At 34.1% G+C, this 27,882-nt stretch overlaps 1 protein-coding gene across 1 annotated transcript; it reads right to left on the bottom strand.

The window, feature by feature from the left end:
• Window positions 1–1,354: 1,354 nt before the first annotated feature.
• LOC124369923 (enhancer of rudimentary homolog) lies at window positions 1,355–26,466 on the bottom strand. Its single transcript, XM_046828117.1, has 5 exons — window positions 26,332–26,466; window positions 19,073–19,176; window positions 9,342–9,426; window positions 7,110–7,230; window positions 1,355–2,179 (listed from the first exon to the last, which is right to left on the bottom strand). The coding sequence occupies exons 2-5, from the start codon at window positions 19,118–19,120 to the stop codon at window positions 2,068–2,070; spliced, it is 366 nt and encodes a 121-aa protein (XP_046684073.1). The 5' UTR covers window positions 19,121–19,176; window positions 26,332–26,466; the 3' UTR covers window positions 1,355–2,067.
• Window positions 26,467–27,882: the final 1,416 nt, after the last annotated feature.

Below are 27,882 nucleotides of genomic sequence, written 5' to 3'. Positions count from 1 at the left end.
CTTTTATCTATCTCAATCAAGCAAATAAAAGATCTTCAAGGGTACGTTACTTTACTATTTACAACTTTACTTTACGTTACATTCATTTTTATACGTTTGGCATCAAAGGGCTAATTTAATAATACGAAAAGATAAATTTTACTTACGGACAAAGCGCGCGAGGTCTGATCGGTTACGTAGTTGGGCTGCTACAAAGGGTTAGAAGAAAATATTCATACGCGTGCCAATTAGGTAGTTACTCCGCCCAATAATTTAGTTCCGGAACATTGGATGTAAAATAATATTATATTATACTGGCTGACTAGGTTGCAAAATTTACATTGTATGAAATTTAATTAACTAATTTACGGTACATACAGATAAGCAGAATTTTTCGGGTTTATCTTATTAATTTTGTATCACTGAACGTGGGAACCCATTTCTCTGGCCGCGGTTCACGGAGCTCTGCTTGAGGAGTTGGAAATCGGTAGTTGGGAAGAAAACTGTGCTTTTCAGGTGTCTGTGACTATAACACATATAGCTCGGGCTCGCGGGGTATTTCATTTACCATTTACTCGTATGAGCCACCCTCAAGTCTGTGACACTATTTTAGATTTTCTCATTAATTTTTTGGAGTCAGCTACGATTTCTGGGATTAACCCAGCCATGGTACGCTGAGTGATCTTGGGCAACTCCCTCTTGTGGCAAATTTGTTCGATCTCATGGGAAATTTGTCGCACCCTTGTGATAATTTTTATGTTGTAACATCACTGATTAATCTTGTAACAATTTTATCAACAGTTTTTCACAGATCAAAATTGCTTCTTAGCGAGTACCCAAGAAGCAAGACGAACTTGTGTACAAAGTTCCATGTAAATCCGTTATGTGGTTTCTGAGATTTTGTAATAAGTCAGTCAGTGGATTTTACTTTATATAAAAGTATATGTATGTATATATATACATAAGTTCCACACTTAAAATATTTATTTGCTTAATGTAATATACAATCGTATTTAAAATTTTAAAACAGTTTACAATATTGTTAATTTAATGTTATAACTTTGTATTCAACGTTTTGGTTGAATATCCTTTTTGAAACATTTAATTTACTAAAAAAATTTATATATTTATCTCTAACAAATGTTAACAAGACCAGCCATTTTTACTTTTGTGTTAACAGCAGACTGTACCATTAAAAGGATAATCAGTTATCTGAAGTAAGGTCTTATAGCAATTATGGAAAGCTCCACACTTCCCAACATTGATATGTCTGTGACCATAATCTTATCTTTTAACTTCATGATTTGTTGACCTTTAATGGTAAAAGTAGTAAGGAAATTTCAGGATGGGTATCAATATATTATATATCTATGGGTATAATAAAACATGTTTATTTACGATTTATTCACAAAAATCAAAATTTAAATTTACAATACTTAAGATTACTATACACGAATATACTGCATTTAATGTAATCAGTTCAGCCCTGGAGTTAAATAGGCTCAAAATTAAACTAGAAATATCAAATTGTTGAGACATTACTGAACTAGGAAACTTGAGCACAAACCTCTCTGAAAAATACCAATAACACACAATTCCCAAAAGTTTTAATTTAATTTTTTATTTCCTTAATGACACTCTTTGGGTAACTTCATCTCCACAACTCGAATATATTGAAGAAACACCCTTAATAAACTAAAGTGATTGATTACTTTGTGACAATAAATTTAACCACACTGGTAAAACTCTTTAAGTTCTATTTCATTAATCAAATAAGACAACTATAAGTAGGAAGTATTTACTATGGTATCTGCTGTTATAATGACTTGGAAATGTGTAGTTTGTATTCTACTGAATTGCTGCATTGTATTTGTACTGTACATTGTAACAAAATATTATACTGTATTGCTGAGCAAGATATTGAAAATGAATGAAAATATAGTGCTGTTCAAAGTTATCTGGAATTGAAATTTGGTAAACTTCAGTATACTTCAGTATCTTACAATTACTCCAACTTTATCTGTAGTGGTTCATTTATAAAAATATAGTTGAATTGAAACATTTCAAACAACAAAAGTTCGAGATCTTTTATTCATGATCATTCGTTAGAGCATTCTGCGCAGGTTTGAAGAGCATCAGCAGCTTTTCTAAAATCCACTCTCGGGGGTATGGCGCATACATCCCGCTGGCTTCATGGTATCTGCATACAAATCAAAATAAAAAGATTACCAGAGATTTCATGTAACAAAATGAATTTAACGGTCAAATAATCGTTCCGACTCAGTCAGAAAAAGTAGGTACATATTAATTAACACATCTTAATTGCAAAAAAACACTGATGTGAGAAAATACTTCTTTAAAACAAATAATGTCCGACAGATTTGTCACTCATTTGTGGTAGTGTCAATTTATAAATTGTTGCTACCATAAAATTACTATCATCGCATAAATATAATAGTCCTGAAACGAATTTACTATTATACTAAACAATATTACTTTACCTGATAATTTAATAAATTAAGAAACAGCTGTCTTATACCTAGTGTAAGGGTTTAAATTAAGACTCAGTGTCTATTTTCTTTTTCCTACTTTTCTATAAAAAAGAAACAAAGCTGTTATTAAGAATAAGGTAGGACAGGGCGAGGCAGGTGAAGAATAATGTAATCAACACATGTTTTTTTCAGTTTTGTGGAGCACTACTTCACCTATTCATTTATTAGGCAGAGAAGTTCTCTGCCATAGCATATTATTTCAGTTCTGTGAAGCATTCCTCCACCACGAGTAATAGAAGAGCTGCCCTCTGCCTTAACAAACCACAACAGAAGTTGTGAAAGATCGCGTGTATCCGATGGGGTACACTGTTGTGAACGCGTTAAGCAGTTGGGGGTTATTGGCGGAGTCTCAAACACAGCTTTTCACTCATCTATCAAATAGTAAGGTACCATACAACATTTTTTTTCTGACTTTAAAAACTCGTGCAATATTATTTGCACAGCATTAGATCTAATCCTTAGGGAAGTTTCAACCATTAAATAAGTCCAGTGTGTGTCTTATTGGATCGGCCCACACACCCGATCAACGTTTTCTTGAGTGATAGCTGAATGTGGCCTTTCTGAACGTTTGTCATCTTGAAGTGAATTATTGCCCCTTCAAACAGTCAGAATATTACTTAAAAACAGTAGCATTGGATGGTGCTTCAGAACCAAAGCCAATTTTAAGACGTTTAATGCAATCCTCTTCCGACTTTCCGAGAAGTTCCGACTTTAAAATCATCGACCAAAAATCCTATCGGTAACTCCATGATTTCAAGAAATTTATCGTTCTGAACAGATAACACACTTACACTGATGAACAGATAACACACTTACACTGATGAACAGATAACACACTTACACTGATGAACAGATAACACACTTACACTGATGAACAGATAACACACTTACACTGATGAACAGATAACACACTTACACTGATGAACAGATAACACACTTACACTGATGAACAGATAACACACTTACACTGATGAACCCAAGTTGCTGTCAGGTACAGATAGGCACTCAGTCAATAAGATAAGAATATTAAGATTATTGCAGTATGCACTGTCTGCCAGTATCTCAAAACTTTTTGAGTGACCCTCATATGATGCTGTGTAATTTGTGTGGATGTTATTTAAGTATTTGTATTTGTGTTAGTTGTTTATGCCTTTGTTACTGTTCACGTACTTCTGATGGACTATTATGAATAAATTATATTTCAATTCAAATTAAATAGACATTTTAAGTTAAAACAAACAACATTTTCAGCATTTGTACTCTGATAACTAACAAAATATGTTATAGGAACTACCAAACCTTTGGGATGCCCAATGCCTCGTACCGATTCCAAAATTGGACTTTTAACACTTAGAGTGCTAATCCCGTAATTTTACGGAACGGCGAAACTTCCGAAGAATGCTAATCCCGTAGTTTTACGTGGTTGTCATTTCAATTGGTATTATATTACATTGTCCGTATTTAAACGGGTTTTGCCTACTCTACAATGTTATTTGGGTTTTTAGTAACACAATTCACCGCTAGAAAGCGTCAGATGTATTGTATGAGCTTAATGACAAAGCAACTTCGGTCGCGTTGTTTACGCGCCGCTGACGTGACGTTCGTTGCAGCCGGCAGTCGATGTCGCAATCATGGCTTCTCGCAGCTTGAACGACGATGCGATCAGTGATGTATTAGATGAAGATAGTTTTATTGGTGTAGATAGTATTTTTGACGATTCTGACATTGATCCTGATTTAATGGAAGAAGATTAAGACACATACTTCAGGTAAGAATAAGTAAGTCTATCTATCACATAAACATCAGTCTAAAAGTTTGGTTATGTTATTGTTTTCATGAATCAAACTATAATTTGTATTATAATAAATTAACTTTATTCAACTAATATTCTATTCTTATGAATAAAATGAAAATATATTCATATTTTACATAGTATATTATTATGTTACAGATGCTGAAAACAGTGCTGACAGCGAAAGTGATGCCGACGCATCAAGCATCAATATGACGGCATAGTTTTTTGTCAAAAAACTACAAAACATAAAAACATGATTTGTATTATTCAAAGGAGTTTATATTTGTAAATGGATCATTGTAAATAATTGTATATATGCTTAGTTTAGTAAGTTAGATAAAAAAACTGTCTCAAAAAATAATTTTTTTTTCCAAAAATATATGTTTAAAAAAACATTTTTTATGAGTAGTTTTTTAAAAAACCACTAACAATCTCACGTTAAAAGAAAGACGAAAGTAAGCTGAATTAAGGCATGTAAGTATGTTTCTCATACCTTAAATACTTTTTTTTTAATAAATTTTTGAAAACCACCAACAACACCCAGCATTCTACAGAGTTACATGTCATTTAGGGCCAGCACTCAAAGTGTTAAAATAGACCGACGTCATGTATTTGTGACGCACTGATTCATACCAAAGACCAACGTCACACATGTGTGACTCTCGGGGCACAAACTACAGCCCGACGTCATGTATTTGTGACACACGTATTGTATTACTAAATGTTTTTTTGGTTGCCAGTCTGTCTACTTCTCCAACTATATTATTGCATGTTGGTCAGTGGGAATGTCCGTCACATATACCGGTCGCATGGTCCTAGCGTGGGATTTTTATCTTTGTTATGCAAGAATCGTATTAGCAAACCTGGGAATCGTATTGTCAAACCTGGTTTTCTGTGTAGTATTCCCAATCCTCGTGTGTTGTCTAACCTTTAACGGTGGAAGATTTATATGTGCTTTTTTAGTTAAAACTGAACTGCTTTTTGTTTTATTGTGTGATGGGTGAAAGGAAGATACCTTTTATGTCTGTGAGCGAAATCGATCGTGAGATAAACGAAGATGACAGTGATGAATTATTTAGTTCTGACGGTGCCTCTGAGTATGTTCCTGACTCAGACATTCCAAGTTCATCTATGATGAGGGTGAGCATTTTGAACCAATAAATATGTACTTTGACTTGGGTCTAAACCCAAATAGCCCTTTAGCAGATGACATAGAGGTTCAATTCAAAGAAGTACATGATGATGTAATGAATCTTGAAAACATTTCCAATGATCCAAACATGTTGTTTGTTGTTTCAAACATCCATGATGATTATCAGGGTAAACAAGGTGTTTGGACTGACACAAAGAATGAACCTCAGGTCCACAATTTTACTGGGCAAGGACAGATACACATTCAATCGACAGATCCTGTTAAAATCTTTTTAAATATATTTGATGAAGATCTGTTAAAGAAAATTGTAGCTTGGAAAATACTCGTGCCTTATTTGTCCAGGGACCTCCTACTACCAAGCATTCAAACATGCGGTGGTGGAAGCCTGTAAATTTAGAGGAATTCAAGAAATTTTTAGGCCTCTCCATACTGATGGGAAACTTGCACTTCCCTTCCATGAAGCACTGCTGGTGAACTTGTGAGCTTTATGACTACCCCATCTTTGGTAAAACAATGTCCAGAAATAGGTTTGAGGCGATACTTAGATGTTTATGTTTTTATAACCTTAACGTTGATTCTACAGATGACAAACTGCATAAAATAACAAATGCACTGAAGCATCTTTTGACGAATTTTACAAGAGCCTACAGTCCTGGGAAGAATCTGTCACTTAATAAGGCCATGGTGTTGTGGCGGGGAAGATTGTCTTTTAGACAATATATCAAAAACAAGCGCCACAAATATGGCATTAAGCTTTATGAGCTTTGCACTCCAGATGGATACACCGGGTGTCCGGAAAAGAACTCCCTAGTTTTGGAAATTACTCATGATAGTATTAGTTTAAATGGATGAGTAATAATCCTTTGGTGCTGTAGAGTATATTTGTAAGTTTTAGTTTAGAACGTTGGCAATAAGTTTGGTACACCTGTTTGACCTTGAGCGTAGTTTTACCACGCGCCGCATCCAGTGCTCAGCGCTGTCAGTACTGTCAGTGCAGAATTGATGATAGCGAAGACTTTTTAAACAATGTAATTTTTACTGATGAATCGACGTTCCACATTAATGGGGTTGTAAACCGCCACAACTGCAGAATTTGGGGGTCTCAGAAACCACAGAAGATCGTTCAATACCAACGTGACCTTTCATTTAATGTAGCAGTCATTGTAATTTGTATATTGTACAATAAATTAAAAGAATCCAAAACTAGGGAGTTCTTTTTCGGACACCCGGTATTTTAAATATTCTTGTATACACAGACAAAGGTATGATATCAGATCCCGTAAAAAGACACTGGTATACTGTATACACTGGTTCATACAGCCTTTAGCTAAAGGCAGATCACCTGATTATGAAAGTATCTAGTCCTCATAAGGATTTCAAACCACCAATGAGTTGCAAGTTCTAGGCCAACTCTAATAAAAATAATTCCCCTAAAGTTGTACAGAGTAATTTTAGATAAAATCTGTTTAAATACTGTTATTTTGAAGTTATATTTTTACATACCTAAAATTTTTTAAGGATTTAACAAATATCTGGGAAATGAATGTCTCTGCTTACACATGACTGATCAACCTGTTGGAAAGAGAAAGTAATTTGGTAAACGTGTTATAAAGAAAATGAATATACTTACACTAGACAAGAAATGTCCGTCACATCATTTACGAATCTCAATGCATTCGCAGCTCCATAGTTGATCTTAGCTTCTGTGTTATGCAGACGGGCCAGATAATCTTCATAGATTTGTAGGATTCCTGAAAAAAACATTCCTTAAGATTTTGTATAAAAAGGTTTGAGACAAAGATTTATTGTTCTCACATTTAAAAGACACCTTTAATGTAACGTAATATAATAACAGCTGCTCAAACTTGAAATATATTTTACCCAAAATCAAGATATGCTAAGTCAGGATTCATAAAGAAAATATATTAATGTATAATTTTTTTACATCAACCCAAATACTAAACTATTTAAATTTATTCCATAAGTTTCAGATCTAAGTCACAGTCAAATTGTAATTTGTCAAATAAAAATGATAGAAAGGAGTCCAGTGAGACTGGTAATCTAGTTACATCACTAATAAGAAACGATCACAGTTGTATAACATATGCTGCGTATGACACCAGCGAGACTGGTAATCTAGTTACATCACTAATAAGAAACGATCACAGTTGTATAACATATGCTGCGTATGACACCAGCGAGACTGGTAATCTAGTTACATCACTAATAAAAAACGATCACAGTTGTATAACATATGCTGCGTATGACACCAGCGAGACTGGTAATCTAGTTACATCACTAATAAGAAACGATCACAGTTGTATAACATATGCTGTGTATGACACCAGCGAGACTGGTAATCTAGTTACATCACTAATAAAAAACGATCACAGTTGTATAACATATGCTGCGTATGACACCAGCGAGACTGGTAATCTAGTTACATCACTAATAAAAAACGATCACAGTTGTATAACATATGCTGCGTATGACACCAGCGAGACTGGTAATCTAGTTACATCACTAATAAGAAACGATCACAGTTGTATAACATATGCTGTGTATGACACCAGCGAGACTGGTAATCTAGTTACATCACTAATAAAAAACGATCACAGTTGTATAACATATGCTGTGTATGACACCAGCGAGACTGGTAATCCAATTGCATCACTAATAAGAGGTAATCACAGTTATATAACATATACTGTGTATGACACACTATTTCCCCTACAATGTAAATAGGTAAATTATGCATTTAAAGTGTGAGTAGACCTAACTCAGCTCCTAGTACAGATTGGCTTTACCGCTCAGCCTCTGAAAGTGTGCAAGATTTCACTCAAAACAAATTGACAAAAAAACAACTTGCTACAGAATTGATCAGTAATGGAAATACCAGGGCAGATAATAATTATGCAACACATGCTGTCTCTAGACCAGTCTGAACATAAGAAAATCCGTACCATCATGAAACCTATATTAGATCAGTGCATATTCAAATCCAACAGCCATCCTAACGCTAAATTTTGAAATGTGAGATGAGTTACTGAACTAGTAATACATCTTACCTACAAATACAAAACCACAAGTACTGCAGGCACAATGTTAAAAATTCTGTTACTTTTTTTAACTTCACGTGCTAATATCTTGTAGTTATTAGCACGCTTTTATCCAGTAAATAACACTAACTATACTGATTTCGTGTACGATCCACCCTGACAGTGTGTGAAACAATTACTTGAGACATCATATCAATATTAATTCGTTTTAATTCGCTTCATCGTTTGTAGTTAACAAATATTATTACTATGTCAAAGGCGCTACTTATCTCCCCCGCTCTTCTAAAAATTGAGAAGACTTGCTGTTAACTCAGAGTGAAAACCTAGTTACATTCGATGGATGAATTCAAAATCCCACAAATAAATACAATGGTAGAGGCATATTCAGGGATTCAGGGACACCCTCCTCACCAAAAATAATACAATTCTCTAACTAGGTTCATAGAACTCTAATTATAACTTAAGCATGAAATATGATTTGAGTATTTGATTAATTTCAAAGTGATGTTTGGATTAGTTTCTCTCTTCCTGATGATTCTAAAACCTTCCTGTTGCTGGCATATTATGGCAGGTGAGCTCTCACATATGTCATGAAAATTGAAAGCTCTAAATGGGACAAAAAGTTACTGTACTGGCTAAGTTTCTGTCTCGTGCCACTCCTATCGTAAGTGATTGGTGTATCATTTAAAACCTGTAAGATTATTTTTATTAGTAGAATATTGTATGTGAAGCACTACAAGTAATTTAATATGAAGCATATTAACAAAACTATTATTTTATTCAATATTTTACACTTTTCTTACCTTTGCAACAATCCGTCACAGATTCAAAGTCTGAATATATTCTAGATTCAATTGGCCCAACCTGGATCAATAAGATGCAATGAGTCTGAAACAAAATAATTTAGTTCATTATTTTTAAACAATTTAGTTTAAAAAATAAAATAAAATACACTAATTCTCACTCAATGCACTCACAAAAAATCTGGGTGGTTTGTTATCTGTTGAAGATCTTTCATTCATATAATGGGCTCTTGCTAATTACATTCATAATACAGGTGTATAGACAACAATGTTAATGTTGATTGAAGACTCTTGGAGCAATTGGAAAATTGTTTTTTAATAGTAGTAAATGTTAATAAAACAATACTTTTCCAATCTAGTTTATTTTTTGGGCAAGGCCTTTCGAAAACAAAGATTTCATCATCTGGCAACTTCACAAATAAATATTTAGATTATGAGTTTTATTCTGTTTATGTATAGTGTTTCCCAAGCGTTTAAGTTCATTGGTTATGTTACTTCTTTCATTAATTTCAGATTTTTAATTCTGTGTCCTTATTCAATGCAGTGCTTGTCTACAGCAGATTTTTCAACTCTTCCATACTGTGTACGTGTGTGATAAATGAATGAATGTTTATTCCAGCAATTGCACATGAAATACACTTAAAAACTACAATAGTAGGTAATGCACTAAACAGAATTATTTGGAAACAATAATTTTACTAGTTATCTAGCTAAGATATAACTTATATACTTAATACTGACTAAAGCCTGCATAGACATTCAAATGCTCTTTGAATAATTTTGTTTTAATGCTCTTTGAATAATTGTGTTTTAATGCTCTTTGAATCGTGTTTTATTGTTCTTTTTGTTTGTCCAAAATAAATGTAAAACTGATTAAATTTTACATTGGAACAATGACCTCCAAATACCCATGTGGTGCTTGTAGTATTGGAGTAAAGTATTCTGCTATTAAATGTACAGGCCCATGTCACCTGTGGTACCATGCAGGGTGTGTAAATATTACAGACAAGTGCCTCAAGAAATTGTCAAAGGTTGAGATTAACACATGGACCTGCAGAAACTGCTCTGACCTACCAAAATTACCCACAATATCTGTCCTTCAAGACAAGGCTAACCAGTCTCTTGACCTTGCACCTATAACCTCATCCGGTCCACAAAACAAAACATCCAATAACTCAATTACAGCCCTGGAAAACAGTCTTATTGAAAACGACCTTTTACAAAACTCAGTTAGTGAGGAGGATAAGCTGACAATAGCTGCTACAATAGGTTCAGCATTACGGGAAGAAAACCGACAATTAAAGGAACAAATATCTATTTTAGAAAGCAAGTTGACAAGTACCCAGTGCAAGCTAGCTAGTAGTGAGGCTAAGATTGAAGAACTGACTGAAGAAGAAGATAAATACAATAGAAGAATTGAATCTCTGACCCAAGAGTTAGCAGAGCTATAAAGTCAAATTCAAAAAGAAAAGCAAAAGAACTTGGAAATCCAAAATTTCTTTGAAGACTATGATCAAAAGCAGGAACATCTAATTGAAGACCAATCCATTAAAATAAAAAATCTTGAAACCCAAATCTCTCTTCTAAACACAAATGCAATACACCTAAAAGATAGTGGCAAACTGGAAACTAAAAGTAAGGTAGAAACTGGGACTCAAACCTCAGAATTTCTTGCATCACCAGAGACAAAACTTAAAACCCCACCAAACATTGTATTGGAGTTGGCCCAGATGAAATCCAGACAAGATAGTTTGGAGATCACAATTACACGCCTTAATGATCAGCTTAACTCCCAGCCCAATGTTTCACAAAGACCTGTTCTTCATGAACAGAGTACTCAAACTGCAATAATTCCAACACAGACAACTTCAAGGTACCCAAAATCCACTCCAAAAACATTTGTTAACAGCTCACTTCATAGTACAAGAACAATTCAATAAAAACAAATTAACCACATGAGTATCTCACTTCAAACAGCAAAATATGCTGCCAGCCAAATAAAAAACCATCCCATTCCTTGTAATAACTTCCAGACATTGGACACACTTAAGTTCGACACAGCAAACCTACAACCAAGAATTGTTGAAGATAACCTCTTACCTTTAAGTAAAGAGACACCACCCTTGGAGAAAAGACCACCTTACACTGCAACCAAACTTGGGCCCAAAGAAACAATAGAAGAAACAATTGTGTTAATTGTGTTGTAAAATTAACACAAACATTGAGCAATTTAAAGCTAACTATCTAATAAACCACTCCAATAACAACTCTTCTCCTTCTTTTTTATTGAATGGCAGCCACAGAAAGGAGAGAACTTGACCCCCAACACAGTAAAGAAGAAGTAATTTAAAAGGGAACTGCTAATACTACATCAAAATGTGCAAGAGGTAAGGAACAAAGTAGACAGATTATCTCATCTCCTTCAAGACATTCAACCTGACATAGTCATCTTGAGTGAGCATGGTCTGAAGTCTGAACTCTTAGAGAATACTAAACTCCCAGAATACTCCCTCAAAGCACACTTTTGCTGGAAAGAAACCAGAAAAGGAGGGGTTGCAATATATGTGAAAGACTCACTACAACAAAAAACAGAGCCACTGGAGATATCGCATCATTGCAAGGAACTCGTGTGTGAGGCGGCAATGCTCAGAATTGCAGTCGGAAAACAACACCTTTACGTCTCTGGCATATATAGATCTCCAAGTGAAAAGTTGAATGAAGCCTTAGACATTCTTTCTAACATCATCGAAGAAACTAAGGCTGAAAACCACTCAATAATCATTATGGGTGATATAAACGTAACAGCCTAGTGCCAAATAATGAATCACGAAAACTTGAAGAAACACTGGCCAGCCATAACATGATGAGATTGCCTCTACCCCCAACCAGAATCACTTACAACTCCACCTCCTCCATAGACTGTATATGCTCAAACCTATCTGCATCCAACATCAATGCCACAGTAATACACACAGGCTTGTCAGACCACACTGCACAATTGAGTAAAATATCTCTTGAAGCACAGAAAACAGAAACCTCTAGTCTTATTCAACGACAAATGAAAAAGAACTATCTCGACTTTACTGCACAATGAGGACTGGGCTGGAGTATTTGGAGCCAAAAATGCTGAAGACGCATACAATGCCTTCTTAAATACTCTGGCAAAATAAATTGATGCAGCTTGCCCTAAAAAGAAAACCAGAAATAAGAAGAAAACAAATTTTAACCATAAATACGGTGAATCTCTTACACTGAAAGAAACTTATCTTCAATGTCTTAGAAAGTACCAGACTACAGGAAGTGACCTGCATAAAACAGACACAGCACTTGCTAAGAAAAACTATGACCTTAGACTGAAAATGCTAAAACGCAAGGCATCATCTAACTGTATAAACAGAGCTGACAATAAATCAAAAGCAATCTGGCAAATAGTAAACAGTGAAAGGAAGAATGCAGAACAAGGCAAAGAGCAGCTGAAACTGAAGATAAATGGAAAAGAAACAACCAATCCAAATGAAATCGCTAAACATTTCAATGAATTCTTCACCAAAGTTGCACAGCAAACGTTGGCCATCAATAATCAGCACCAAAAAGGTCGACAGCTAACACTCCATGTAGCAAATTGTAGGCTCAGTCAACTTCACAACACCACTACAGAAGAAGTACAAATTATGATTAAAAGCATGAAGTTTAAAACCTCAGCAGGGCTTGATGAAGTATCATCAAAGTTACTTAAACACTGCAGTGAAGCCCTTACAACCCCCTTGGTCAGCATCATAAATAAGTCACTATCATCGGGACTCTTTCCATCCCCCTTGAAAGTTGCAAAAGTATATCCTAAGCATAAAAGTAACTGCCAAAAGACACCTAGCAACTATAGACCAATCTCACTGATCTCCACATTTTCCAAAGTAATAGAAAAAGTTGTATTAAAGAGACTGATGGACTACCTCAAACAACAAAACTTGCTAACTAATAGTCAGCATGGGTTTGTGAAAGGCAGATCCACAACAACTGCAATTGCTGAGCTGGCAGAGTTCATTTGCGATCAACTGGAAGCAGGAAAGCTTGTGACTGGCATAATGCTTGAATTCAGCAAAGCCTTTGATTGTCTGGGACACAACCTCATCCTGCAAAAACTTCAAAGCCTGGGTATTAGTGGCTCTGCTTACAGATGGTTTAAAAGCTATTTGGAAGAACGCACCCAAGTGGTGGAGATAAGACATCATAGCAAAGGGATAATACAAAACATCAGATCAAAACCGTTACCTGTAAACCGAGGAGTTCCACAAGGATCAGTCCTAGGCCCTGTACTGTTTATCTTATTTACCAATGACATGCCTCATCTTTTAAATGCCTACTGTTCTACTTTAAAATACACCGACGATACTACTCTTCTGCTCACTGGGAGCTCTGCAGAAGAGCTAGCAATTGACTCATATACTGCACTAAATATGGTATACCAGTACTGCCACTCAAACGACCTAGTAGTCAATATGACCAAGTCCAAACAAGTAGCATTTGGTAGAAGACGAGATGAAATTGCAGCCTTACCAGAAGTTGACATGCAACCCAAGGCAACATTTCTTGGTGTAACAATTGACGAAACTCTTTCATGGACTCAGCATGTTGACAACATTTGCAGGAAACTAAACACCAGCCTCTTTGTTATCAAAAGAATTTACCACATTAGTGATTTAATCACTGCAAAGACAACTTATTATGCCCTTTTTGAATCACATCTTAGGTACAGCATTGCTATATGGGGAGGCACCAGTCACTAACCTACAGAGACTTCTCCTGATACAGAAGAAAGTAATAAGAACTCTTAAAGGCCTAGGACCCAAGGAAAGCTGTCGTGAAGGTTTCAAGGATCTTCACATCTTGACAGTTGTGGCCCTTTACATCCAGGAAGTGATTATGTTTGCCGACATGAATGAACTCCCTCGGGGAACAGATGTACACCAGTACAACACTCGACATGCTGACAACTACATCCTGCCAGCACACCATCTATCACTGTACGGGAGGAAGCCATCGTACATGGGATGCAAACTCTACAACCTGCTGTCAACCGAGATAAAGGCTCAGAGGGGGAAGAAACTGAAGATGGCACTGAATAGATGGCTGGTGACCAGGCCATTCTACACACTGGAAGAATATCTACAAGACACATGACCATCTTAGACATCAAGACTGCTCAATTCAACTTATTTATTTTGCAAATTTTAAACTTTAACATTGTATTATTGACGCCAATACATTTCTCTATGAAATTGTAAATAAAGAGATTTTGACTTTGACTTTGAAATTTTGTCACAGTCCATCACATCCAATTTCATAAATTCCTGATTTATTATCATTTGCAATTTTGTCTTAAAGGTTTCTTAAAATTTGGGAAAGATTGTTGTTTGTTCTGTGAGTGACAGTTTTACTTGTATGTTTTTTAAAGGCTTGGTATATTTGGTTCGAGAAAGTGCTGTATGCTGTGTTAATAAATTCTTGTTTTGTGTCTTGAGGTGGCCTTAACCTCTTAACTGCTGTAAACGCGTTGACGCGATATCGGTAATCGTGCCGTCACTGCTACTCACGCGTCTACGCGATTGTTATTTTTCCGACATCTGGCGCATTCTGTTGGTGCCGTGTCCGATCAGAACGTAATATTTGATGTTTGCTGCTATCTATCGGTCACTTCTGCAACATTACGCTTCATTTGTTATGACAACTAACATCAGATAGTGGAACTATCTTGCGGCCCGAAATATTGAGTTACGTTTCACGTCGACACCAACACGTGATTAGTTTGTCGGCAGATTGTTCCGGCTTCGTTTATACTTATTTGTTTGTTTTTTATTGACATATGTTAGTTATATTGTTATTATTTGTTTTGTTAGTGCTTATTTACGTTATTTAGTGTTTGGTACAATGTCTAAAAGACAATGATGACCAACGAATTCGTCAATTCCTAGATTTACCGAGTTCAGAACTAGGCTATAACCTAGATTCGGAGGACGACGATTTTGACGATCCAGATTATCTTCCAGATACTAATGATGAAAGTAATGAACAATTTATAAATATTAGTGACTGTGAATTAGTTTTTGAAAAACAGTGACATATTAGTAACTAAGACTATTGATTCAGTGGTAAATGGCAAAGACAGCATTGATGAACCAGGACCAAGTAGTAGGCCTACAACAAACCAATGTAAGCCGCCAATGCGAAAAAGAAAAGCTTGTTTCAGAAATCCTTCAAATGAAAAGAAACGATCAAATACTAAGTATCCACACATTTGGAAATCAGGTCAGTTTGAACCAATTGTTCATAAATTTGATAACTCTAATTCAGGAGTAAGTAATGCATTGACTAATACATGCACGGAATTGGATTGTTTCGAGCATTTATTTTCCAGAATGAATTAGTTGAACTAATTGTTCGTGAAACAAACAAACAATTTGACTACTTAGTATCAACTAAGACGCCTACTGACAAATCACGAAACAAATCATTGGAAACCTTTGACAAAAAATGAACTCTTTGTTTTTTTGGGAACTACTATGCTAATGGTACACAATAAAAAAGTTAATTTAGAACTGTACTGGTCCAATGACCCCCTTCACAAAAATAGTGTCTCAGATATGATTAGCCGAGATCGGTATCTGAACATTATGAGTTTGCTTCATTTCTCAGATAACAACGTTCCTGCTCAAAACGGTAAAACTTTCAAAAATAAAAGAAGTTGTCGATATATTTCGTGAATCTTTCCGAAACAACTTTGAGCCATTTAGAAACATCTGTATTGATGAAAGTCTCCTTCTTTTCAAAGGCCAACTCGGCTTTCAAACAGTTTATACCGTCCAAAACGAAGTCGTTTTGGTATAAAGATGTTCCTTTTGTGTGACTGTGAGACCGGCTATGTGCTAGATTTAATTGTTTATACTGGGAAGGAGACTGAGATAAAACAACACACAGGATTTAGGTATATCCGGAGCTGTAGTAACAACATTACTAAATCAATATCTTGACAGAGGGCACTGCATATTTTTAGATAATTGGTATACTAGCCCAGACCTGTTTGCTTTCCTCCACAGTAGACAAAACTAATGCTTGTGGAACAGTTAAATCTAACAAGGTTTAGGAATGCCAAAATTTGAGAAAAAGTTGCAAGTGGGTGAGGGTAGAATGTTTTCAACGATGGCACAATTTTAGCAACTAAGTGGACCGATAAAAGAGATGTACATATGTTATCAACTGAGCATTCACATGAAATGAAGAATACAGGAAAGAGGGATCCAAGAACAAAAGAGAACATCATAAAACCTTCTTGTGTTTTGGACTACAATGTCAACATGGGAGCTATTGACCGGTCGGACATGATGATTGTTCACTTAGAATGCGTTCGAAGAACGACTAGGTGGTACAAAAAAACTTTTTTTCCCACCTCCTGGATTTGACAATTTTGAACTCCCATGCCTTGTTTTTATGTAAAACCGGTAATAATCCACCTCTTCAAAAGTTTCATTTAGCTCTAACACGTTCTATTATAGAAAAGTATATGGAGCCACGAGCTAAGAAAACAGGCGGACGGCCATCACCTGGGGAAACACCGTTGAGACTTACTCAAAGACATTTCCCGTCAGTAGTGCCACCAACTGCTAAGAGGAAAGATGCAATGAGGGCCTGTCATGTCTGCAAGAACACGTCACGGAGAGAGCCCAAAAGGCGTGAATCTCGATATATGTGTAAGGACTGTGATGTTGCGCTTTGCGTCGTTCCATGTTTTGCAGATTACCATGAAATAAAGCATTTCTAATTGTTTTTATTATTCACAGGTACATTATTACATGATAATATTATGTTATGATGTAAATTTGTTCAAAAAATAAATCATTTTACAATTTACATTATTTTTTTTACCACCCCCCCCCCCCCCAACCCCCTCCCCCTACCCCCTTCTACTACCCCCTACCCAACCCCCACCCAACTCCATACCCGCCTCCCATACCACCATAATATTTATAAACACTATTAAGTGCATTTCAATGATATATAATTGTAACTCAGTGCAAATTTGTGTTAAAACGTTTGAATCGAAAATAACCCAGCAGTGGGCGTTACTAGGCTAGTAGAGACAACCTAGCAGTTAAAGGGTTAATGTGGTGCCTTATCATTACTAGTTCTTTTTCAAGAACTGTTACTTTTATCTCTCTTTAACAGTAAGAAAACTAAATAAAATTGCAAATAGCCAAAATGTGCAAAATATACAAAAAAGATTAATTATTAGTCTTATTAATCTATAAAGATGAAATATTATTAAAAGAATAAAAGAGAAAAATAAATATTATACTTTCTGTACTTGTTTAGTAAAAAAAAATAAGTTACAACATTTTAAAAAGTACGTTAAGTATTTTTTTGTATACCTCAGTGTAATTGTAAAATTAAAAAAATATATATTTTTATCTTTTGAAAAGTATACCGTATTATAAAATAACAAAGCATGTAGCCATAGATATTATGATGTAATATTTTAGAAGAAAAAAAAAAATACCATGGAAACGCTAATTTTTAATGAAACCCCTGAAACAAGCTACAAACTAGCCCCTATACTGAACTTTATATTTTGATTGAAAATATATTCCACATAGGAAACTAATTTGGTAATGGAAAATAAGTATAAATTCAAAATACTTTGAGTAATAAATTAAATATAACATAATATGTAACAGGCTGCTCTTTGACAGATTTTTGCTAAAAATAATGCATAAAGGTTTTTGTAAAAATAAATTATAAGAAGTATTGTGTATTTTTATTACATATTTTGTTAGACAATATCTGTGAATAAATACATATGAAATATGTTGTTATGGCTAAAAATAAAAAAGATACATGCTGTAATATGAAACCTTTTTCGGATAGGTAAAAAGCAGTTTATAACTATTGAAATGAAAGCCTTTGTTATTCTACAAATAAATTTGAAAAGCTTTTTTTTAAACAGACCTAGAGCCCACAAAGAAATATGAATTTTGTTGAACAAGTATACAATTGTATCAACACTAAAACATGCTACTTTCATTATCGATTTATATATAAAACATGTGACAATACTAATCAAAGTAATCTTTAGTAGTATATTATCTAAAAAAAAGAACTTACTGCTATTGAAAAAGGTTATGACTCGCGTTATCAAGTGGGCTAGGTCTGCAAACTGATTAGACACCTGTTGTGGGAGAAAGAGGAGATACTTTTTGTGATTAAATATATATATATATATATATATATATATATATATATATATATATATATAAATTTGTAGTTTTGAACTTCTTGAACACATTGATATACACATCATCCAAATATTTTCCTAATAAATAGTACTTTTATCCAAAATCCCTGAATGTAACATGCACTTCCGCAAGACACACAGCTTTTTATAAGTGCATGTCCAATGCAATTCGCACACTACTAGGGTTAAAAACTAATTTGTTTTACTACATTTTTGACAATATTTACATTTGGCCTGTTTTACATTAGTTAGGTATACCGCACCGCCAAGGTTATTCTGAACTCAAGTGATTCATTTCAAGACCCATTCAAAATGGAAAACGAAATCAAAGAGTGTTTAGTCAACCTTTGCATGGTAGAAACCAAAGTCTAGGTTAATGTTACAGACTCACCATAGAATTAATATTATCTACTAAGACAGGTGATAAAGATATAGTAGAAAAACTCACCTGCGTTGATTCTGAATTTTCATTGAGATTTTTCAATGTTTCCGACATTATTTCTGCAAAACTGCCAGGCGGTGTGTCACCTTCTATTAATTAAGCTGCTGCTTCTGCAAACGTTGTGAACATGGATTAGAAAGCATGAACATTTTACTTGTACTTTACTGTAACATTTTATTAGCTTTACATATGGATGACAACTGTTATAATGTAAGTATTGAAATGTGTTAGTATTATTAATGTTGATTTTTATTTTTGTATTTTAAATAAATATATAAATAATAATAAATAAATAAAAACAATAATAAAATCTTTATTTGTTGTTTGGATTTTAAAATCATTAAGAAATTCAGCATAATGCCAGGTCAGTATCAAAATATACTAATTTGCTCTTTCCTTCACAAAATATACTAATAAGTTTGCGTGGTTGAAAGCAGTTGTTTTTCGTGTGATTTATTGTATTATTAGTAAAAAACATGAGTAAACGTCGTAGAGAAAAGTTAACAGTGAGTGAAAACACTTTGATAAACACTATTATTAGTGGTGAATGTGCTATTTTTGAAGGCAATGAATTGAGTTGTTTATATAAAATGTATATATTGTAAATATTATTTCTTTTACTTTTTTGAAAAATTAAACAAGTTTTAGTCTTACAAACCATTACAATTAGTTTGTGTTATTTTACAATTGTTATTATTTCAAAAGTGCAAAAACAAGTATACATATCTGTATACTTCTACTGACGTGTATGTGGAAATATATGAAGAAGTGCTTATGCAGCAATACAATTAATTGGATATATCTCCTGCATTTATCAAGGAAAGTTCTTCAAATTTTGTGTGTGTAGTAAGAAAGATGTGTACAACAAAATTGCTTCATTTTTAAGGGGTACAATTTTTTTTCTACCCTTTATGTATGTCCAAACTATAAAAAATAAAAAAAATAAAACATTTTTTATGTACAGGGTGGCTGCCGGGAACCGGACGTATTATAAATGAATAGTACAACCTTATTTTATATAGTAAAATTATTTAATTGTGGAATATATATTGGTGAAAACATACCATTTCAAAAAACATATGTTTTATGGAACCTTTTATCCTAGTTTGGGTTTATTTCTTAAAGATGATATCATGCATGTGATGGCCGTTAACCTGGATACAGGTTTCCAACCTCTGGAGAAAATCATTACGCACTCTCATCAACATGTCTTGTCCAATCAAATTCACCTCTTCGGTTGCTGTACCACCTGTATTTTATAGGGATGAAATTTCAAATCTGATTTTAAAATTATTCTGACAGAATCGCGCTTCATGCGTAGCTCTTGTGCGTGTCTTCGTGCAGAGCGACCCGGGCTCCTCATCAAAGCAGTTCTCACTCTAGCGATGTTGTCTGGTGTTCTCACTGTTCTTGCTGGACCGGGTCGCTTTTTCTTTGATACTGTTCCTGTTGTTCTGAACTTGTGAACCCATCTTAGCAATGTATTCCGGCTTGGAACCGTGTCATTTCGCGCAATATTAAAGTGGCGTCGGAAGATACGCTGTGTTTTGATAATGGATTCACCATTTTTAATAAATGTGTCATATGCAAAAACACGATGCTGAACTGACCACTGATCCATCGTGACTAAAATGGTAAAGCTCACTCAAAACAATGACATAACCTCAATCTCCCTAGAACGTGTAACAACAATGTAACAGCTGTTGCAAATTCGTCCGGTTCCCAGCAGTCACTCTGTATATATACGCTAAAAAAAACAAATCATTCTGTAAAAGTACTTTTTAACTATTACATCTAAGAGTACACTTATTTGTGAACAATTTAAAACAAAAACCTAAAAATTATCTTCAAAAATAAGAAAACTAGAATATGTATTTTCCCTCAATTCTGCACTACGGTCCCTTATCGCCATGGGCTTTCTGGCAAGTCAATGGAAAAATGGCTGGGGTTAAAAGGGTTAAACGGTTCGATTGTTTTTATCCGAAAAATAATTCAATATTACAATTTATTTAACTTAGCATATGATTTCAATTTACCAGTTATAGTAATTTTAATATAAACAATAAACAACAAGAAGTAACTAGTATTTTGAGACTTTGGAAATGGTGATAAATATGAGGAAACTATGTAAGATAATTCTCACAAGTTATGAGATTTGTTTAAGCAACTTCAACATGTGGGTTTGGCTCCTGGTAACACATGGGGAGAATTCTTTACACCATTTCACAAAAGCGGATACTTATTAATATCTAGCTGGGCAAGTTATAAATATTGTAAGGTTTCTCTGATATCAAAGTCTAGACCATAGTTGGTTTTGTTGTTTAGTAATGCTATTGTAAAATTTGTAAAAAAATGTAATGAACGAGATTCTTCTTGTTATGGTAATTTATTATATACTCACTCTAACTTATTATATACTTATTGTGTATGATTTTTACATATAAAAGTCGGATAGTATATCGAATTGTTTGATAATAGGTAGTAATTGAATAACGCCATTTATTAAAATCTCCCCTTCCAAAATACTACTGCTTAACTTAGTTGAAAGTAATATTTCGGTTCAAAATTTTGGTTTTGGTGGTTCAGATAATCTTGAATTTTGATGATTCCATTGTAGTGGTGACCACATATTATAGGTACTGCAGCCCTAAGGTGTTGAATTGAATTACATTTACATTATACAGGTAGGTATTTCAAATTACAGTGATTTTATATCTAAAAAATATAATAATTTAATAATGAATAAAAAACTATCTACGCTTTGTGTATAAAATGTAATAAACAAGACAAGGGTCTTTTTCTTAAAGTGGTTCTTTCTACGACAATGGCATTTTAATAAAAGTACTAAACGTTTTTACAAGAAAACAGTCCAAACCCACTTACAAATTTTTTTTTTTTTACTTCCCCGGAAACGAAACCATGACTTCTCGGTTAGAGCTGCAGCCTTACTCCTTCGCAACGGTGAAGGATAAACATGTCTGGCAGCTTATTACACAAATAACACACATAAAACAACGTAGTACTTGTGGCCATTACTCAAATACCATACAAATGATTTTACTTTGCTTGAATTAATTTAGAACAATTTTGTTAATCAATACATTAAAAACAGCGGGCAATAATGAATTGTAAATAATGATAATTTGAAAGATTTTGTATTCAGTCTTTCTAATCGATAATTTGGTTCAATTAAATTGTCAAGGTGGCGACTTATCTGTAACCTTGAATTTTTTCCCATAGCAGGTACATCATTCGCCCACTTTGCTGCAGGGAACATGTTGATTATCATTATAACTATTCCAAGAACCAAGATTAACCTTACAGAGGCTAACCTATCTTATTGATAAATTCCTAAATAAGTCAGAACTGTAAACATATAAGTTTCACAAGTGTTATTTTAATATTATCTCCACTCATCTATTATTTGGTGTTGTTTGTGTTATTGTAGTATTAGTGTAGTGTTAGTAAAAGCAGGGATTTCTCTAAGGATTTTTATCCATAGGATACTTAGGATTGGAAAGGCTGAGGTTAGTCTTCTCACCTGGGGCCTGTCAGGTATAGCCTAACCCGAAATTGGTGGGCCACGGAATAAAGAACCCAGGATACCAGGATACATATATGTTTTCTAGTGTATCAGTGTTTAATGTATATTATTATTATTATTATATATTTTTATCGATTACTGATATAAATTTTAAAATCTCATTATATAGCTCCATATCTAAATTTCGTAGAATTTCTATTAATTTCTCTTCATTGGATAAATTGGTTTTAATTTTGTTAATTTTTTTAAAGCTTTGCTCTCTAGCAAAATGTTGCTTAGGACATTCCATGATTAGATGGCCTACAGTTTCTTTTACTCCCATAGTACACTGTAGGCACAATGGGGTAAAGTATTGTTTGATTCGAAAAAGATGATAATTTACCCTAGCATGTCCAAATCTTAGTCTACATAAGTTTAATTACCTTCCATCTTTGTAATTTATTGTTTTGAAACCAAGGATATTTAGAAAATTTAGGTTGAACTTTTTTATACCATTGACCTGATTTATTCTCTTCAACTTCTTTCATAAATTTATTAACATGATATTTCCTTTGGTACATCCTAAAGTCTCCCATTGGTATTTGTGTTGTATCCCATTTTTTTGCCATTATCTATGGCTTCTTTGGCTAATTTGTCAACTATTTCATTGTTTGTTATTCCTATATGTCCTGGAACCCATTGAAATGTGATTTTTTTCTTAGTCATAATAGAGTCTGCTATAATATTCATAATTATCCCTTCACCCTTACCGGTATAGCTTGTAGATTCGATTGTATTTTTACTTTGTTTGAAGTAAAACATAGGTAAATATAAAGATAAAGATTCAAGGTTTCATATTATATTATAAAACGCTCTATAGTTAAGTTAAATCTTTCATTATAAAATTCTAAACTTGGATGTTCACATTTCCGATCGCCATTTGTTTGCGTAATTTCCGAACACGCTAAAATTACCGTATGTTTGTCAAAATTCCCTATCGTGAGTTTACGTTCTACACGATCGTAAGTGTCGTCATTGAAAACAGTGTATTCTTGGCTTTCACAAACACCTTTTCAATAGCCAGTAGGAAAATAAATGTTTATAAAATAAGCGTTTGAAAAGCTCGTGTTTTGTAAAATCTCAAAATGCCTAATGCGTCGAAAATAGCTTCAATAAATTTTGTTATTTTTGTTACTTTATCGTTGTCTGGAAATAGTGAAAATCATATCAAAACAAAGAAGAAGAATTGCTCTAAGCAACAGTATAATAGACAACGAAGACTATGAATTAGTATTTTAGGTACCAGTAAGATTAAACGCCGGGGCGGCAAATCACGAATTTGACGTTACCAACGTATTCTGCTCACCCTCCTGAACAAAAAATATATATAGTACTAGGGGGTGCAAATGACAAATAACATGATTTTAGGGGGTATATTGATAAGTGGTAAAGTTTCTAATGTTTTAATGTTCAGTTTGTGTGCTGTGTCTGGATAATCTGTTTACTTGAATATTATCTGCGGCCGGGACTGATAGCAGCCTGATAGCATACCTGTTATCTGAGTTGTCCGGGGCATAGGTCAGTTCTACACAAGATATCGTGTTCAGTAGGTCGGATTGAGTGAGTGAGTTTACAATGATGAATCAACCATCCACTAGTTCAACCAACCCTAGTGAATTGTGTGTGTCGGAGTGTTTCGTAGGGCACGTAAATAGCTTACGTTTTGACCGAAACGAAATTATCTCTTTTTTAATAGAACAGGGCATTTTTAAAAATGAGTGTATTTGTTCGTCGTGCGGTCGAGTGGTGTTTTTAAACCGGGAGACTGTGTCGTTTCGTTGTGATAGACCACTTTTTTGTTGCTGCTGTTTAGCTATATCCGCCAACACACTAATGGTAAGTGTTCTCTGTTAATATCCATCTATATATTTGAGTTTTTCATGATTTATTTAGTTTTTAAACTTTACATAATTGCCTTTGCATTACATTTCAATTTATATTTTTGATCAGCCCCTCTAGAATTTTATATTTTACTGATAGGTACTATCTCGAGGGATGTTTTTCTTTTATTGACATCAGCGCGGGGCAGCACCGAAGGTGCTGCCGAAGCCCGCGCTGATGGCCGGAGGCACTCGTAATTAATTTTTTTCTCGAAATTAAGAAAAACATTATTAATTTTGATCAAAATTCTGCTCATTTCTGTAATTTCTCATTTACGTTTGCAAAGATGGCGGCGCAACCGATGACGTCATCACGAGGTTCAATCATTGGCCACAAAAGGTCACGTGACGCTAGACGTGGATGTAGAACATGGAGATATTACTGGAAAGTTATTTAATTTTTTATTTTTTAGAACTTCGTTATTTCTCATTTCCACCCCATCAAACCTTATACTTTTTTTTATATAGGACGATTCCAATAAGTTAAGAACGCAAAACTCGTATTTTTCCGCCCCGGCGGTTAATATGATAATTACCGTATTTTATTTTTGTTCTGTTGCGCAATCGCCGACTCAGCCAGTAGAGAAGAACAACGCATCGCATGGTTGCTGTGTTGATTTCTTTGTTGTTATTACGTCATTACCGGTATTAGTGTATTGCTTGCTATTTATTTGGATATTTTAGACTTCTCGTTATTTAGTGTGTATAAATAAAAGTTTGTTTATTGTTTTTGTTTTTAATTAGTGAAGTGAAAAATTTAGAGGTTAGGTTAAGTTTTAGCGAATAGGTTAGATTTTTGTGAAACTGAAAATAAGCCTATGTTCACGTAGGTTCAGTGTTTTATTATTTTGTAGACAATCTAATTTTAATTAAAATAAAATTTTGATTTAAATTTATGCAAAGGTATTTATTATAAAAGTAAACATTTTTTTACTTTTTCTGAAGGTATTAGCGTTTTATTTCTATGACCATCGTTTGTTTTATTTTGTTAACAAAAAAATAATAGAGATAAAATACATTGTTGTACATTTTTGTAAACTTCAATAAACGTTCTATCTTTATAAATAATATTTGGATGAAAAGAAAATTGTTAGCTAAAAAAGTTAGGCATTTATTTCACAATTTTGACTTTTGTAAAAATAGAAAAAAATTTTGTTGCCATATAAAAATATCTTATACAATGTAAACTTCTATAAATATCATATTTTTCTCTTCTACATATATTTATCTCTTAGAAAAAAATATTTGTTCATCCAATAGATTCCAAAATGTCACAATGGTATACATAATAGTGCTATACAAACCTTTTCAGATTTTGTAATTTTTATAGATATATTATCCAAAAGTACCAATAAACTTCTTTTACCTAAATATTTTTTTGTAATTTGTAATTGAGGTATATAAGCAAACTTTTGTATATTTTAGAATTATTCTAAAAACTTTCATATTACCTGAGAGGGTGCTATACATTTTGAGAAAAATTTATTCTTTACTAATATTTTTAAGTTAATCTGTAAAAAAATAAAAATATATTCAATGATTCAAACTTTAATATTTTTTTGGGAAACTGCATTTATTTCTAAAGACATTGATGTTTTTAAAATGTTTGTATCTTAAAAAATAGATGAGCAGTGATTAAAATACAAAACCCTTACAAAACCACCAAAAAGTGCCTGCCATTTTGGGAAAAATGATGGCCAGTTCCAGGGTTAAGGTTAGTGTACAGGAATAGAGTTGTTAGTACAAGATTGTAATGGCAACCACAACTATTTCTAATACTCACACACTCTAAAGATACTCACCTATCGAAAGCACAACTGATGTCTCTGTAACAGCTAACAGTAGTCCTAGTACACGTGATAGTAGTCCTGATAACTGAAACGTATGATGGTTGCTTTGCTAAGATGCGTTTCCTACATGCCGTGTCACCGTGCTCGGCGCCTCGTTTGAGCATGCGCACTTCTGTCCTTCCCCCACTAGCAGTCACGGTACAGTCTCACTGGAAAGCGACCACTCCAGCTAGGCTCAATGTTGTAATTATTGTATATAATAAATATTGTTTTGTGAGTATGTAAAATATGTAAATAACTTTTAATGCGGCCTCCGGCAGTCTCAAGCCTGCAATCGAGTATTGAAACTCTGAACGCAGAGAGAAAGTTATTTGTAACCATCAGAGGGAAATACCTTATCACAATAATTATGTCATGGATTTAAAGAAATATTATTTAAACATTTCTATGAAATCAATTTAAAGAAATATTTTGGTTCATACTGTTTAATATAAATGTGTTTCCTCCATTGATAAAATAACGAAGATATTTTAATTTGTTGTGGAAGACACGAGGGCCAGAGGGACCTGCTAGAGTTGACTGTACCGAGTAAAAGTAGGGGAGGTGGAGTGGGAGCATTGGCGTTGTCTCTCAGGCCACCCTCCCCTACGCGCCGAGCACGGTGACACTACCTGTGTACTTACCTGTTGTACTTACTGTTACTCCCCGAGTAATGTTAATCTTAAATATAACTAAAAAGTCAATTTGATCATGGAAATGGCCGTTAAAATGTTTTGCCGTAGCTGACACAACTGTGAAAATAGAGTGTGACAGTGCAGAAAATCCTTCTAACAGTTTTAATATTCTACGTTATAACGCAGTTAGCATGACTAAATCCAAAATTATGTTAGTGTTAATGATGTTGCTGAGCAGTTACTTCCAAGCAGTCCGCCTGCCCAGCCATTATTGGCGTTTCGGAAGCCTCCTTAAAGCCGTTGGTCCCCAGGATAAGTGTTTGAGAGGGCTTATTAGCCTCAATTTCGCTTTGTAAAATAAGACATCACTTTACTTTTAATATCCTTGCACTTCAGTGCAAGATATTAAAAGATAGAAAAAGTATGTTCACACACACTGCACCAGACATGTAACAGACTTTAATTTTATGGCCCATTGCTTGAAGATCTTCAAAGCAAATCCGTCCTATGCAGGAGCAAAATTTTTCAATGCCTTGCCCGCATCCTTGAAGGCCTTGGAGCTAAAAGTGTTAAGAAAAATGTTACATCTTGGCTAGCAGATACTCTTTTATAGTGTCAATGAATTTTTAACCTAGGAGTGACCATGATAATTGGGAAACAAACAGACTGTGTTCCAAATAACGCATAGCATTAACTGCACTGACATTGTTAACTAACTAGTTGTTTTGTTTTTACTCTCTCTATCAAATGTACATGAAGTCTGTTTCTATCTTGATGATAGCAAATAAAGATTTCTCTATATATATTATCAGCCAAGGTGTCTGAACCATCTGACTATAGTGAATATACTACACCACCTAATATCCATTGGTCGGACACATTTTGCCTA

This window comes from Homalodisca vitripennis, chromosome X, assembly GCF_021130785.1.
Source record: "Homalodisca vitripennis isolate AUS2020 chromosome X, UT_GWSS_2.1, whole genome shotgun sequence".
NCBI lineage: Eukaryota > Metazoa > Arthropoda > Insecta > Hemiptera > Cicadellidae > Homalodisca > Homalodisca vitripennis.
This window is presented reverse-complemented; position numbering and strand designations above follow the sequence as displayed.

Bases quoted from the DNA above. Each gene is read 5' to 3' on its own strand.
- LOC124369923 (XM_046828117.1), bottom strand. From the start codon at position 19,120: ATGTCGGAAACATTGAAAAATCTCAATGAAAATTCAGAATCAACGCAG. The intron at 9,427-19,072 runs GTGAGTTTTTCT...ATTTTGTTTCAG, and splicing joins AAAATTCAGAATCAACGCAG to ACTCATTGCATCTTATTGAT. The intron at 2,180-7,109 runs GTAAGTATATTC...ATTTGTATGCAG, and splicing joins ACGGACATTTCTTGTCTAGT to ATACCATGAAGCCAGCGGGA.